The following is a 14,683-nucleotide window of genomic DNA, read 5'->3' as shown; positions in this document are numbered from 1 at the left end:
ACTAAATTTTAGATATGTAGCATAAGTCATTATTTTGTTTTGTCCTTCTCACCACATTCATGATCTTAGCATTGGTCTTAGCCAGCTCCATGCTCATGGAGTCAGTAGCACTGGTGAACTTGATGGTTTGAGGGTGCTGTCTGTACTTTTTCTCATTCAGAGCTGCTGCTGCCGTTTTGGCTTTTTCAACCTCCAGAGAACCAATTGGAACCCAGCCAATACCCTTGACCGAGGTCTCATAATCCATCTTGTAGTTGTGCTGAGAAATAGAAAAAAACCCAGAAAACAAGAAACTATTGTCAGACCAAATACCATTTTTAGAGAGTCCATACGGTTTATATTGCCATTAAGTCACAAGCATTGTTAATAACATACATCGCTGGAATTGTAGTTCATGGTGCGAGCAAGTTGCAGACCCATAGCATCAGGGAGAAGAAAGTATTTATGGTGGTGCTGCTTGTAGCCAATGTAGGTCTGCACTGCTGAAGCATGTTTAGCCTGAACCACACTGAGCATGTCCACTGGGGTGTGATACTTCAGCTTGGCCTTGTGGTAGTCCTTCTTGTAGTTCTTGTCACTCTGCATTCTGGCCACCTCCATGTAGTGAACCAGCAGAGGATCGTCCTGGAGGCTGCGGAAGCCGACATGGTGGCCTCTCGCCTTCTCATAAGCCTTTTTGTACTGGACCTAGGAGTTAAAGCACATGGAGCTTCTCTAGTTTTTTATATGTAACAATTATTTAAAAAGTGCAGCAAATTTGGTCTTTCAGAAAACTTACATCACTGGCAGCATGTCTGGCAGCTTTGGCAGCAACAATAGGGATGGCATCAGGCTTCAGGTCATAACCCTTAGCAATCAGCTCCTGCCAAGCAAACTTGTAGTAATTCTGAAATCACATAAAACATATAAACAATGTTTAAGGCATGTATCCATTATAGCTTTACGCAAACATGAACAGATGCACACACATACTGTGGCGATATACAGTTATATAAGTTTTAAAAGTGAGTTGAAAAAATATTTTATTTATTTTGCTTTTTTTATGTGCATTCGTCACCTTGCTGATGTTGTAGGCATTGCACTTGGCCTGAAGGAACTCTGGGACATCCGGGGGCAGAGAGTACTTCTGATGGATCTCCTCTAGACCTCGCTTGTAGAACAGCTATAAAAGAATAAATGTAACAGAGCAGAAATTAAAAGAAAGTAAGAGCAAACAAGAATCTTCCTAAAAGGGATCTTGGAAAAATGCAGAAGGAATTCGTTCTCCAGTATGAACAGTGACACTTGACTCACATCGCTCCTCTGAAGCTGGTTGACTTTGGCCTGCATCATGATGGGGTGGTCGTCGATAGATGTGAATGGGATCTTGTCTGGGTGTGTTCTGTATTTTTTCTGAAGGAAAAGAGTAAATAAATATTATTATTTTAATGACCTATCAGCTCTGAAATATGCATTTTGTTATTACCATGAGAGCAGATGTAAAGAAGCCATGTTGCACACATACCTCATTGAGGATCTCTGCAGCTTTCTTAGCCTTTTCCACTTCCAATGAGCCATATGGGACCCATGGAGTACCTTTGGTGTAGCTGTTGTAGTCAGCCTTATACTCATTCTTTGGTGCAGAGAAACACACAAAACCAAAACAAATGTTGATGAATATTTAAGCCCACAATAGCACATCAGGACATGTTTTCATATTATGATGAAAAAAGCAGAACAGCAGAGCAGTTGGAGTCTCTAAAGTCTGTTTGGACTTACATCACTCTGGATAACGTTGGCTTTCTTGGCCAGATCCAGCAGGACGCTGTCAGGTGGAAGGAAATAGTTGGTGCTGATGCTCCTGTAACCAGCCATGCTGGAAATTGCCTGGGATTTCTTAGCCAAGGTGACTGACAACATATCCAGTGGTGTATGATACTTGGTCTTTACTTTTTCATAGTCTTTTTTGTATTCACGCTGTGAAGATATAAACAAGAGATTACTCAGTTGCCCTTCTTTTTAACCCCCATAAATTAATATTTATTAAAAATATGACATCAACTAATAACTTACATCACTCTGGATTTTGGCCACATGGACAGAGTGCAGCATCTTCGGATCGTCGTTAATACTGAGGGCTCCAACCATCTTTCCCTTGTTCTTCTCATACTCCTTTTTATATTTAACCTAGTAATGAACAGAATTTATCATGGATTAGAATACATAACAGGTACTGCAGGTAATTTATCTGTTGAAGCAGTTGTTGAAGTAGGATACTTACATCACTGATGGCGTTTGTGTGAGCACGGGCAGCAAGGATTGAGATGGTATCCCCTTTGATCTCAAACTTTTTCGCTTTGGTTTTCTCCCAATCATACTTATAGCAGTTCTGCAAGAAGAAAGTGTGCCATTCAGGAAATTGAAATCGACAGTATGAGAAATCAAAGCTGATACGAGTTAAATTTTAGAGATATGCAAATATCGCAGTTACTTACATCACTGAGGTTAAAAGCGTTAACTCTGGACTGAATGAAGAAGGGGTAGTCTGGGGGTAGACTGTTCTTCATTTTTATTTCCTCGTACTTTGCCTTGTAGTTTAACTGCAGAAGAACAAAATGGTAATATTATTGTGTCAGTACTGCTCAGGGTATATTTTCTGATAAGCTGTTATTTGACTTTCTGTCACTGGAGGGCAGTAGTGTGCTATCAGGGCTCAGAGATGGTGACAGTTGCTTTCTCCACCTCCCCAACCCCTGTCTGATCACAGGGTTTATTCTGGGCCAACTGAATGCTTGTTTCTATTTATACTACAGAGAAATGGCTCTCCAGTTTCCATGGCGCCCATAGAAAGACAGCTGGGCTTCATAGATGATTGAGCAAATTTAAAGGTGATCTGCATATCTAGGAGAATTGGATTGACACAAGCTGGTGATTGCAAGAATTCCAGGCCATAAATGGACACCGAGAAAACAAAATAGTCACATTAATGTTACTATTATATGCAGGTATCACCTAAATGTTCAGTGCGTGTTTGTTAGCTTTACTGTACCAGTTTAAATTCTAGACTTTCCTACATTAGCACCAAGAGGAAGTGGTCCAAAAAAGGTACATACGTCACTTAGCTGTTTGGCGTTGATGGCGGCTTGAACTTGAACTGGTGAATCCACCACTTGTGTAAATTTCACTGTGTCTGGATGTTGCCGGTAAACTTTCTGAAAACCAAAGGATCAAAACAAAAATAATAATTGTCCATATACATATAAGAAATCCAAAAAGAACCTGGATCCATTTTATTGCAAAGAACAGTTTTATAATCAGCGACTACTCACATCGTTGCATTGATGAAGTTTCTTCCCAGCTTCGTATTCAGGCGTAATTGTTTGAGGAAAGAAGCATCTAGTTTTAATGTCTTCATAATCAGATTTATATAGTTGCTGTGAAATACAAAAAGTAAATATTGTGTTATGAGGAAAGGCTTGATGAGGAATATATTAATACATGCTCAAATTTTTTAATGCACAAACCTCATTTTTCATTTCCTCGACTTTCTGGCAGTGAAGCATATAAAGGTCCTCATAGCTTCCAATGTAGTGGCCCTTCACCTCATTTTCATACTTATTTTTGTAATGTGCCTAAAAGAAAATCAAAACGTGTGTTAAAAGAGAAACATAAGTGGTTCATATTCAAAGAAATTTTAACTCAACGAGCTCTCTTACATCAGAGAACTGCTTAAGTACTGAGTCCATCTGAAACTTGGGCGTGTCACAGTAGTTGATGCTGAAACCCCTGGATTTCTCATAGCTAGCCTTATATACTTTCTGGAAAGGAAATGGCAAAAACAAAACAAAGTCAAACAACGATAAAAAAAATATATGAGCAGCTACATACATACTTGTGGTACAGGAAAAACTACAGGAGAGTAATTGCAAACAACAAGCAAACACTATGTATTTCACTTCCACTTATCCAATTCAGGGTCGTGGGGAGGGGCTGGACTCTATCCCAACAATAACAGGGCAATTGGCCCGGTAATTTAAGCAATAATTAAACAACCGCCTAAGATTTTATAATTTAGTTTTCCTGAAAAGGCAAAAGGCCTATCTTTTGTCACAGAAGAAAAATAAACTTTCTGCACAGGGCTTTTTAAACACCTACATCACTGAGGATAGTGCCAGCATATCTGAGCTGCCTCAATAGAGGATTCTCTGTGGCGGGGAGCGTGTTGTAGTCAGACTGTGCTTTTTTCTTCTCATACTCCTTCTTGTATTGGACCTAAAGACAGAAACAGATCACTGTGAGTAAAAAAAGAGAGGAAAGTGTGATAATGAGGTGTGTTCACATGGTTCAAAATGATGGCACAGTTGGTTGGCCAGCTAAGAAGTGTGTCTTTCGCATTTCTTGAAAACGATGCATGTATCCCCTGTGTGTGAACGTGTGGGTGGCTATGAGGTGCAGAGCAACTGAAAAGCTTTGTCACACAGACTCGCATTTTATTCCTGCGTGCTAGTAAAGTAATGTGCATGGTGACAGTAAACCAAATGTGGATCTCTCAGTCATGCAGTGTGGGCACAATACAGTGTATCCCTGCGTCAGAGTGGACTGAGTCTCTTGACTCACACACTGCTCTGAGACATGGGTCAACTCTCTGTCGTGTCTTCCGCATGAGATCGGGCCTATAAAAATACTGTGTTACCTTTGTGTTTGTGCGTGTTTTCGCGCTTACCTCACTAGCAGCAATACGAGCCTTCTTGTTTGCATCATAAGTGGGTGTTTCTGTTTGCATGAAATAAATTTGGTCTTTTGTATCCTCATAATGTTGCGTGTATCTTCTCTGAAAGGAAAACACACAACAGTTATGTACAGAAAAAGGACAAAGAAAAGCAGAAATCTGAAATCCTTTCCTTTAAATAGTGAATTCTTACGTCGCTGAGGTTCTCCATTGCCACCCTGGCAGTCGCCACGTCGAAGTAAGGAGTCTCACACCACTGACCCTTCACATTTTTATTGTAATCTTCCTTGTACTTAAGCTGTGAGGAAAAGATGGCAATTAACATAAGAAGGTTTTTTTTTTTATTAAAGGACAAATGAATAAATCTCATATGTTTATATAAACATATTAGGAATGATTGGAATTCCTGTCATTGTTAGCCTCTCCCACCCAGCTTAGTGTTGCTACTAATATCAGAGAGCAGGTGGACTGATCCCTTTCTCAGGGTTGGTTGGTGTCTGGGGCTCCTGCTTCAGTGCTTACACTGTGCAAGGCCCAGTTTTCTGACTCTAAAATAAGCAAAGATATTTATTACTCCCATGTCTAGTTAGGGGATGAACACTGTTAATCCTAGAAAAGTTGATGAGTCTAGCGAAAACAGATGCACTATACAGATAGATGGATAGACTATACAATGGATTAAATAATTGTGTACTGGTCTCATATTGAATTTATGGTATTTTGGATTTTGATCTAAACTAAAACTGCACTGCCCCAATCACTGCTCACTGTCTGTAGTGCATACTCCTCTACTCTTATTAACTGAAAGCACTGAACATTGCTTTCAGTAAGAGTTTGTGGACTTAAATATCTGATCTATGTATATTTATAGCTTAATGACAAGAAAAATTCATCAGTATATCTACCTCAGTGATATTGGTTTTTGTTTGATTTAAAATTGTTACTTACATCACTGCGCTGTTGGGACACTCTCTTGGCCAGCTCCAATTCAGGAGGATCAGGCAAGGAAGTATACTTAGCCTTGCGCTCATGGTGGCCCTTCTTATAGTGAACCTGTCAATCACAACAGGAGTTAACATTTACTAAGACGCTCAATTCGTCAACATCAATACCTGACTTTCATGCACAGTTTGCCTCTACCTAAATAGACTGGTAATTTCCATGCATCGGGAAAAAAGTTTAACAACACAGAACCCAAGAGGAAGGAGACGTACAGATAACAGCTGTAATAAGAGCTTGACCTGATATAGCACCATGCACGATATATAATTTTCAATATTAGGTATTTACCGATATAATCAAATTAAAACATTAAGAGATGGAGGAAACACCCTCCAACGATATTACGAGTTTTGAGTCTTTTCTATCTTATCACCAGAGGGCGCTCTGCAACTTCCTTGTTAGCAACGTGTTTGGAACAGCACAATCACACCAACCAGCTGATCTGAGCAGAGCGTAAGGTTTTGTTACGCGACTTGTCATGGCACTAAAATATTATTATCTTTAAACTGCAGTCACATATTATCTTAATAACAACTCATATGTAACAACACACAACGAATGTTGGAGAAAAATTTTTCCTGTGTCTGAAAGAAAAAAATACTGGCCGATTCTTAAATCTTGGTCATCACCAAGTATCATCGTCACTGATAGAGGATAAGGTCAAAAAGTATCAGATCGATACTTTGTGATCCTATCTGTACGGAAGAGGATTAGTACGGAAGAGGATTAGGGCAACCGGGGGGGGGGGGGGGGGGGGGGGAGCGGGCATGTCTTTTTTTCTTCTTTTCTAGAATTCTGAGATTAAAGTCAGAATTCTGTGAAAAAAGTCAGAATTCTAAGAAGAAAAGTGAGAATGCTGACTTTAATCTCAGAATTCTGTGAAAAAAGTCAGAATTCTAAGAAAAAAAGTCAGAATTCTGAGAAAAAAAGTCAGAATTCTGAGAAAAAAAGTCAAAATTCTGTGAAAAAAGTCAGAATTCTAAGAAAAAAAGTCAGAATTTTGAGAAAAAAAGTCAAAATTCTGAGAAAAAAGTCAGAATTCTGAGGGGAAAAAAACAGAATTCTGACTAATCTCAGAATTCTAAGAAAAAAGTCAGAATTCTAAGAAAAAATGATTCTGTGAAAAAAGTCAGAATTCTAAGAAAAAAAGTCAGAATTCTGAGAAAAAAAGTCAAGATTCTGAGAAAAAAAGTCAGAATTCTGAGGGGGAAAAACAGAATTCTGACTAATCTCAGAATTCTAAGAAAAAAGTCAGAATTCTGAGATTAAAGTCAGAATTCTAAGAGAGGGGGGGGGAGCGGGCATGTCTTTTTTTCTTCTTTTCTAGAATTCTGAGATTAAAGTTGGAATTCTGAGAAAAAACTCAGAATTCTGAGATTAAAGTCAGAATTCTAAGAGAAAAGTCAGAATTCTGTGAAAAAAGTCAGAATTCTAAGAAGAAAAGTGAGAATGCTGACTTTAATCTCAGAATTCTGTGAAAAAAGTCAGAATTCTAAGAAAAAAAGTCAGAATTCTGAGAAAAAAAGTCAAAATTCTGAGAAAAAAGTCAGAATTCTGAGGGGAAAAAAACAGAATTCTGACTAATCTCAGAATTCTAAGAAAAAAGTCAGAATTCTAAGAAAAAATGATTCTGTGAAAAAAGTCAGAATTCTAAGAAAAAAAGTCAGAATTCTGAGAAAAAAAGTCAAGATTCTGAGAAAAAAAGTCAGAATTCTAAGAAAAAATAATTCTGTGAAAAAAGTCAGAATTCTGACTAATCTCAGAATTCTGACTTTAATCTCAGAATTCCGAGAAAAAAGTCAGAATTCTGCGAAAAAAAATCAGAATTCTGACTAATCTCAGAATTCTAAGAAAAAAGTCAGAATTCTAAGAAAAAAGTCAGAATTCTAAGAAAAAAGTCAGAATTCTAAGAAAAAAAAATTCTGAGAAAAAAGTTAGAATTCCAAGAAAATATTCAGAATTCTGAGAAAAAAAGTCAGAATTCTGAGAAAAAAAGTCAGAATTCTGAGGTTAATCTCAGAATTCTGACATTTTCCTCAGAATTCTGGAAAAAAAAAAAAAAATGATATGCCCACTTTTTTCCCCCAGTGACCCTAGTCCTCTTCTGTATATCTCATATCAGTTGGGCTCTAATTGTAAATTGTCCTAAATGTAAGTTAAACTGTGATGTATGACACATCCGAGTCAGCACAAACAAGTGGACACTGAGAGGAACATTTCAACATCTTTACACACACCATACGTGTTTTGTAATTAACAGTGTGGTAATTGTCAATTGTCTTGTAACACTACAAGAAATAACACTAGTAACTGTCTAAAATAGAAAGCTCTAGGTGGTGTAATTCTATGTTATAATTTGCGTAATTTTATTTGTCTGTATAAAATGTTTTTGTTCTTTCAAAAAGCAATTTAATGATGCAGAGATAGTTAAAATGTATAGATTTGAAGAATTAACAACTTATAATATAGTATATATCATATTATAAGACATATCAAAACAGACACATTAAAGCAGAGGCTGGCTCAATACAGTGTTTTTTTTGTTTTTGTTTTTTGCAGATATAATAACCACAAACACACATTGAAAGTCTGAATAACACGACAGATATAGATAATAAATTTTACTTACATCACTAAGGACCTCTTGAGCCTTGGCCACCCTACGGAGCTCAGGACTGTCACTGTAGGGGTAGTACATGGTCTTATCTTCATCCCAGGCCTCGGTATAAAGTTTCTGAACAAGGTGTAACGTTATCACTTACTACGTGAATATAAAACATTTTAACAGATATTATAGAATTGTTAAATTATGCAATTATGTAATTTGGAATTTTTTTTAAAACTTTGGACTTAAAAGTCAGCCCTTGAATGCTACACTGGACTTACTTTGCTGTAGTTAGCAGCATTCTTCACAGCCTGAACCAGCTCAGGAGCATCAGGAGGCAGCAGGTACCTGTCCTTGGTCTCATCCCACTTCTGTCTGTACAGAACCTATAAGAGATAACAACAGCATTTGTGTTATACAATCAGCATTAACGTCATATTTATTCATTCTCTTTGTATGTTGGGAGATTTGGGTAACTTACCTTGCTGATCAGCTCAGATACATGCTTGACGTGGGCAATCTCTCTTGCTTCACCGTCGTACAAGCTGGTTGTCCGAGCTTTGTTTCCCTCCATACGGTATTTAACCTGAAGATAATGCGTGTTATTTCAAATTATTCCTCAGTAAAGCAAGATCCAATCATATTTGAGACCAGAGGCATATTTTTATGTTTTATAGTGTATTCATCATATCTTAAAGAGTACCTCGCTAAGCTGCTCCTGGGCCTTCCTGATACGAATCATTTCAGGCGTATCAGTAACGATGGCAGGAGGTGTCCCTTTGGACATTTCATAAGCCTGGCGATACTTATTCTGTCAGGGACAACGGTCATAAAATTTAAGTAAGTAATTAATGTCATACAAAGCAGGAAAACAACCAACAAGTAAAAGCAAGTAAAAAGTCAAATAAATGTGTATATATACATGCAAATAAAAACTCAAACTTGTTTCTTACGTGGCTGAACTGCTCCAGCATCTTCTGGCTATGGGCCAGGTATGGAGTCATGAACTTGGAAGTATCCACCTTGACCTTCTTCCTTACTTTCCTGGTGGGCAAGCCAGACTGGGAGAGGACAGAAGAATACAATTAAAGACCAAACTAACACATGGATCTCGTTTTATTGATTACGGTAGGGGGAATTGCCAGGAAGGAAAACGACAGGGAAAGCAAAAGGACTGGTGATACTTTCAAAAAGCAAACTTCTAGATATTTAATTACACTTCAATGCAAATGTGTCGACTGGACAATGATCTGATATTTTCAATATGAAGCAGGATTCCCACTGCTCTAATTACTCACCTCGAGTTAGTGAAATTATTTAATCATCAATGATTTATTCTATTTGGACAATGGAGATTTTGTATACTAAGGTTACGCCTGCTGAAATGTAAATGAATGAAAGACAAACCCAAGGCAAGCACTTACACCTACATTTTAAATGACTTGCATGCAACACAACATTGAGCAGCACATATCCACAAAGGTTACACTACCATATTATATTTGTTGGCCAGCAAAGCTGCAGGAAACCAAATTACAAAAGCCATGTGTTGTCTTAGTAAAAATGCTGAATCTTAACATATTTAACTTATTATTTAGCTCTAAAAACCTGCCAAAGCCAAACAAGACAGCACATTATCTATACTCTATATACACATGCAGGAAAGAAGGGGGATGCACCATAAGCCATGGGAGACAAGGGTCTCCTGCCCTGCTTGAACCGTTGTGCCTGGGAGGAGGTGTTTTACCTGTAAGAACTGAGTCTTGTGCTCAGTGACAGTCGTCGTTGAAATCTGCTCAACATATTACAAATATAGGAAACACTCTGGTTTTTCAAAATTTCCAGGACAGATTATGGGAGAAACAGCAAAATATTTGTTTGGATTGAGGGTGATTTTTCCACAGCTCTGGCATTCACCAATTACTGCCACTGCCACTTTCAGCACTACGAGTAAGAAATCACTCTACACTGTATCGTGTTAGCAGCTGTTCTAGCAAATGCCCCCAGGCAGGCTAATAAGTAGAAACAGAGAAGGTTGTCATCGGGGATTTTTGGTGTAACCTACTTATCACCGGTCCACTCAAATAGAGTCACCTAAAGGAGGGGCAAAATTTCCAAAGGTGAAAATAGTATGGCTGCTGTCTAATTAAGCTTATTTTAAACAGAGGATAAAGAAGCATTAATATTCTATGTGAGCCCGAACAGCCTGAATCTTTGATCGTCTGACCAAGTCTAAAAACACTGCATACTCACATGACAACTGTTCTATTCTTATTTGTTATTTCATATACAAATGCTTTTGTTATCAGTTGCTACAGGATACAACAGTACACAAGCTGTTTGGACAGCTTTGTAATCTCCACGGCTGTTCACACATAGGTCTTATGGGTTTAAAGCACTGATTCAGCCAAACAACAAAACAAGAAAAAAACAAGAAAAAAGCCCCACAATTTAGCTCTAACAAAATCAATTTATACAGGATGTTTTTATTCTGTTAGCTCGGATTTTGAAATATCTCACCAAAGAGCGTTCTACCTTCAACTTAATATAATGCGGGGGTGCTGTATTTAGTTTCTGAGGCTTACATATAAATACACTAAATAAAAGAAAAGTCCCACTCACCTCAGTTAATTTAGAATTTAGAGGGTTTTCTTTTAACTTTTTGTAAAAATGCAAATGTGAATTTTTAAATGTAATTTCTAGTGATGACTTAGTCACTGACAGCCTCTCACATACATCCCCATCCAGGAATAGCACTTCTAATTTCTAACTTCCTTCTTCTTAGGATGAAGAGCGTTTACATAACATAAGGTTGAACATTAAGAGACAAGAGACCTTAAAATTTAGGTTAAATGAAAGAAAAGCCAGAGCTGAGAAAGAACATCTCAATCGTTTTTATCAACATTCGTAAGCGGCTTCAGTATATGAATCTCTCAGACAGGAGAGAACCATAGGTGTAGATGAACCACTGTAACTAAGCATCCCTACAGTTCAATGCAAAAACACTCCTTGTCTGCAGGCCACATTCTTCCACGCATCCACCTCCCATAAGCGAATTTCTAGCACTGTGATATTAACCTGTTCCAGCCTATCAGGGGCTGATTTACAGCACAGTGGCCCGTCTAATTTTCTCCCCTCCCTTTCCTCCTTCCTCCACTCTCTGCCAACGTGCTCCAGAAGTCCATTTCTAAATTTGCCTGAATGCCAGATAGAGAACTGTACACTTTGCTCCTTAATGACCTGAGAATTGAAGTCATTTTTTTTTTCCTTTTTAGCGTTTATTATTATTATGATATAGAAACAAGTAAGAAATTTGAAAAGAAATAACTTAAATAATGAGTTTTTCAATGTTTATGTATTATGTATTAAACTAATCATATGTTTTATGTCTGACCTGGACAGCACTATGTTTCTCCCCATTCTGTAAATTAAATACGAAGCCATCTTACATTTTATTGAAAACAATGCATCTTTTCTCCGCAGTACAGATGAAAGTTCTAGTGAAATCAGAGTGTATTGATTTTGAGCGTAATTATCTTTCCTACCTCCCAAACGATTTACATCTCTTCACAAAAGGTAGTAAATCTGTTTGAAACAGTTGATATGTTATATGGGAGTTAAATGATTTTTAAAAAAATGTTTGCTTGGTTTGGATATTCTGACAACCAAGAGCAGTCATTCAGACTCCCCTATAAGATATCAGCAATATTAAGTTTGAACAAATACCAGGCTAACTTTAATCCTAGTTCACCAGGAAATATGGGATTAAATGTTAGCCTTCTGCTTTCACTCTTCCATCAGACACTGTCACAGAGAATGTAAAGGGACAAAAGGGACTCTAAAAGCAGCAAAACTGTGATGAAATCATGGGGGATGTGAGCACTCAATCTGGAGAAATATTTCACATGGGAAAATAGTAACTTCCAGAAACTGGCACACCCCCAAACTGCATGTAATCCAATCTTTGCGTGTCTATCATACACAGGAGGGACGCTATGGGGATTTAGGTGCAAATAGATCATTGCAATATATATTCCTCCTCAAGCAGTGTAGTGAAATCAAATGCTGGGATCTATGGAAAAAAGTCACTTTACATGTCAGACTTGTACGATTACATCTGCTTTACATGTGTTGCTGTCTGGCATATGTCAAAGGCTCAAGTAAAGGTATTTGCAATGCCAAAAGGACACAAATAAAATGCAACATTATATAATTAATAGAACTATTTTTCCATAATTGACTGTTAAGGGCAATCCAGGCCATCAGAAGGAGTCCATCTGAAACAGGATATACCAGCAGTCATGTATGTCTCCCTCCATGAACTGCTGACTGTAAGAGGTATCGTCACTAACCAAACTATTCATAGGGCCTTCCACTGGACTTGGAGATCCCACACTTAAATGTATTAAATGATATCACAGCTGAAGTTCTATTATCCAGATCAAAAGCCAAAATATAAAAAATGCAACAAGAGTACTTTAGGATTTAGTTACATGTGCAATTAAAAAGGGATCCACTTACCCTTTCCACAACCTCCTCCTCCTCCTCCTCATATTCTTCATATTCTTCATATTCCTCTACAATTTCTGTCATTTTGAGACGATTTGAGAGATTCTACACAAAACACAGATCACATTTTCAGGTATGCGTTACTCTGAGGGAGTAATATATATATATACATATATATATATAAATTTTAAAAAAAACACCACAGTGTAGTGAAACATAAATGTTCTACGTGTTCTTTCAAAATAAAATCAAAAATTTTAAATGGGATATAATGGGACTTAGAGAAGATAGGACGGCTACACCAGGGATATTTCAACCCTCCTCTTTTTGTATATGTAATATTTATGTAAACATATATATAAACTATAACAGCAGCATATTGGCGTTTAAACAATGTCCTTGCCATACCAGCAAAGGTGTCTCGCAGTAATCTCTGACAGTAAGGAAGCTTCACTTTCCATCCAACAGGGCCTCAAACTGACAGTCCAACTCTGTGATTTGCCCAATTCCTAAACAAAACAATAACACAATGTGTAAAACACTTTACAACTTATTCAATGAATAATTAAACAGGGAGATCTGCAGAGTTTACTGTAATAGGTGAGACACTGACTAATTTTAATAGGCATCTGATTTTTGAATATGTGACTGCCACCCTTCCTCCCTTATGTGCTACAACACAGTTCAAAGGACTGTGCCTCCTGGCTGAAGGTTGGCGACAGCTGTCCAACAGCGCTCCAGCTATTTGACATGTAAGCTAATGCCACAGCCTGATTGGCTGACTCTGTTTAGCAAATGGAGATGCAATACCTTCTGAGGCTGCAGGTTAAATATAGGATTGCATACTAACTACCTTTTTTAGTACATGGATGCTCTCCCTTTGTATTAATATATCTATATTTTCTCTGCAAAAGAACTAAAGAAATCGCCAGAATCATAGAGGTAGAAGGATGAAAAAGCCAGAAAGCTTCAGAGACTATGGAAAGAAAACAAAAAGATTCCGACTCCTGCTGAAATTTCAGATACATCCAAAAGATGGCCTTGTCTCAAGTGACTTGGAGAGTCTTGTAGTTCTGGATTGTTTGGTTACTCCTTCAATGTGTAAAAGATTGTTCACACTCCTTATTCCTCAGCAGGGTATTCTTGGATCCAGATGGCAGCCAAGGATGGAAAATATGGATCTCCAAGCAGATGGAAAGCCATGCAGGGTGCAGACAACATGGATATTTGTTGTTTTTTGTATCCTTTCCTTTGCTTACCGGTTATGTTAAAGTTTATTGGTCTCCCAAGCCACCAAAGCCTCCCCAGCTTCCCTCCAGAGAAACGCTGGGCGACAGCACACAGCTGCGGTTTCTACCCAGGTTATCATGTGGCTGACACAGCCAATCACAGAGAACTGCTCTCGAGTTTCAAAATCTAAATATACCTATCTGATCCTTTCAGAAAAGAGCACCTGTTGAGGGTAATGCATCAGCGGTACAGTTATGAGGAAGGCAGTGGGCACTGGCAGTGGGGTCTCAGGAACACAAAAGTAAAGCCAGACTGTGACAGTGCTACCCAGTGCAAATGGCTTTGTGACAGACGTAATGTTGACAAGCAGCAATTTTCTGTAAAAGATATGGAAGTATGTATGACCAAGGCGTGAGCCGGCGAGGAGAAGGCTAGCTTAAAGCAGAGCATGGTTCTCAGTGTCAGATCTGTTGAGGTCATCCATCAGCTGATCCTGAGCTGACTACATCCTGTTAAGAACCAAGTCAACATCAAGCTGAGGATACAAACCAAGAAATGAGCATATGCCTCCAAAAAGTACAAATTAAAAATGAATAGCTACTCGAAGGTGTTGCTACTACACCACCAAT

The 14,683-nt window shown here is 38.1% G+C and overlaps 1 protein-coding gene across 17 annotated transcripts in view; it reads right to left on the bottom strand.

Annotated features, from left to right (window-relative positions):
- The window catches only part of neb (nebulin), a 62,504-nt gene extending 48,324 nt beyond the window's left edge, over window positions 1-14,180 (bottom strand). For 16 of the 17 annotated variants that reach the window (XM_076875321.1, XM_076875324.1, XM_076875320.1 and 13 more), the window contains exons 1-27: window positions 14,084-14,180; window positions 13,233-13,333; window positions 12,837-12,929; window positions 10,063-10,107; window positions 9,269-9,376; window positions 9,019-9,126; window positions 8,797-8,901; window positions 8,597-8,701; window positions 8,340-8,444; window positions 5,657-5,761; window positions 4,902-5,006; window positions 4,703-4,810; window positions 4,135-4,251; window positions 3,696-3,797; window positions 3,504-3,611; window positions 3,309-3,413; window positions 3,093-3,191; window positions 2,475-2,579; window positions 2,261-2,368; window positions 2,053-2,166; window positions 1,759-1,956; window positions 1,505-1,612; window positions 1,294-1,392; window positions 1,058-1,162; window positions 779-886; window positions 376-687; window positions 53-259 (exon numbers count right to left, since the gene is read on the bottom strand). In XM_076875321.1, coding sequence (XP_076731436.1) covers window positions 53-259; window positions 376-687; window positions 779-886; window positions 1,058-1,162; window positions 1,294-1,392; window positions 1,505-1,612; window positions 1,759-1,956; window positions 2,053-2,166; window positions 2,261-2,368; window positions 2,475-2,579; window positions 3,093-3,191; window positions 3,309-3,413; window positions 3,504-3,611; window positions 3,696-3,797; window positions 4,135-4,251; window positions 4,703-4,810; window positions 4,902-5,006; window positions 5,657-5,761; window positions 8,340-8,444; window positions 8,597-8,701; window positions 8,797-8,901; window positions 9,019-9,126; window positions 9,269-9,376; window positions 10,063-10,107; window positions 12,837-12,908 — 2,961 coding nt within the window. In that variant the 5' untranslated portion in view covers window positions 12,909-12,929; window positions 13,233-13,333; window positions 14,084-14,180. The remainder of the gene's footprint in view (window positions 1-52; window positions 260-375; window positions 688-778; window positions 887-1,057; window positions 1,163-1,293; window positions 1,393-1,504; window positions 1,613-1,758; window positions 1,957-2,052; window positions 2,167-2,260; window positions 2,369-2,474; window positions 2,580-3,092; window positions 3,192-3,308; window positions 3,414-3,503; window positions 3,612-3,695; window positions 3,798-4,134; window positions 4,252-4,702; window positions 4,811-4,901; window positions 5,007-5,656; window positions 5,762-8,339; window positions 8,445-8,596; window positions 8,702-8,796; window positions 8,902-9,018; window positions 9,127-9,268; window positions 9,377-10,062; window positions 10,108-12,836; window positions 12,930-13,232; window positions 13,334-14,083) is intronic. The other variant, XM_076875322.1, reaches the window with a different exon arrangement.
- Between the last annotated feature and the right edge of the window lie 503 nt (window positions 14,181-14,683).

The sequence above is a fragment of the Maylandia zebra genome, linkage group LG16, assembly GCF_041146795.1.
Source record: "Maylandia zebra isolate NMK-2024a linkage group LG16, Mzebra_GT3a, whole genome shotgun sequence".
Taxonomy (NCBI): Eukaryota; Metazoa; Chordata; class Actinopteri; order Cichliformes; family Cichlidae; genus Maylandia; species Maylandia zebra.
This window is presented reverse-complemented; position numbering and strand designations above follow the sequence as displayed.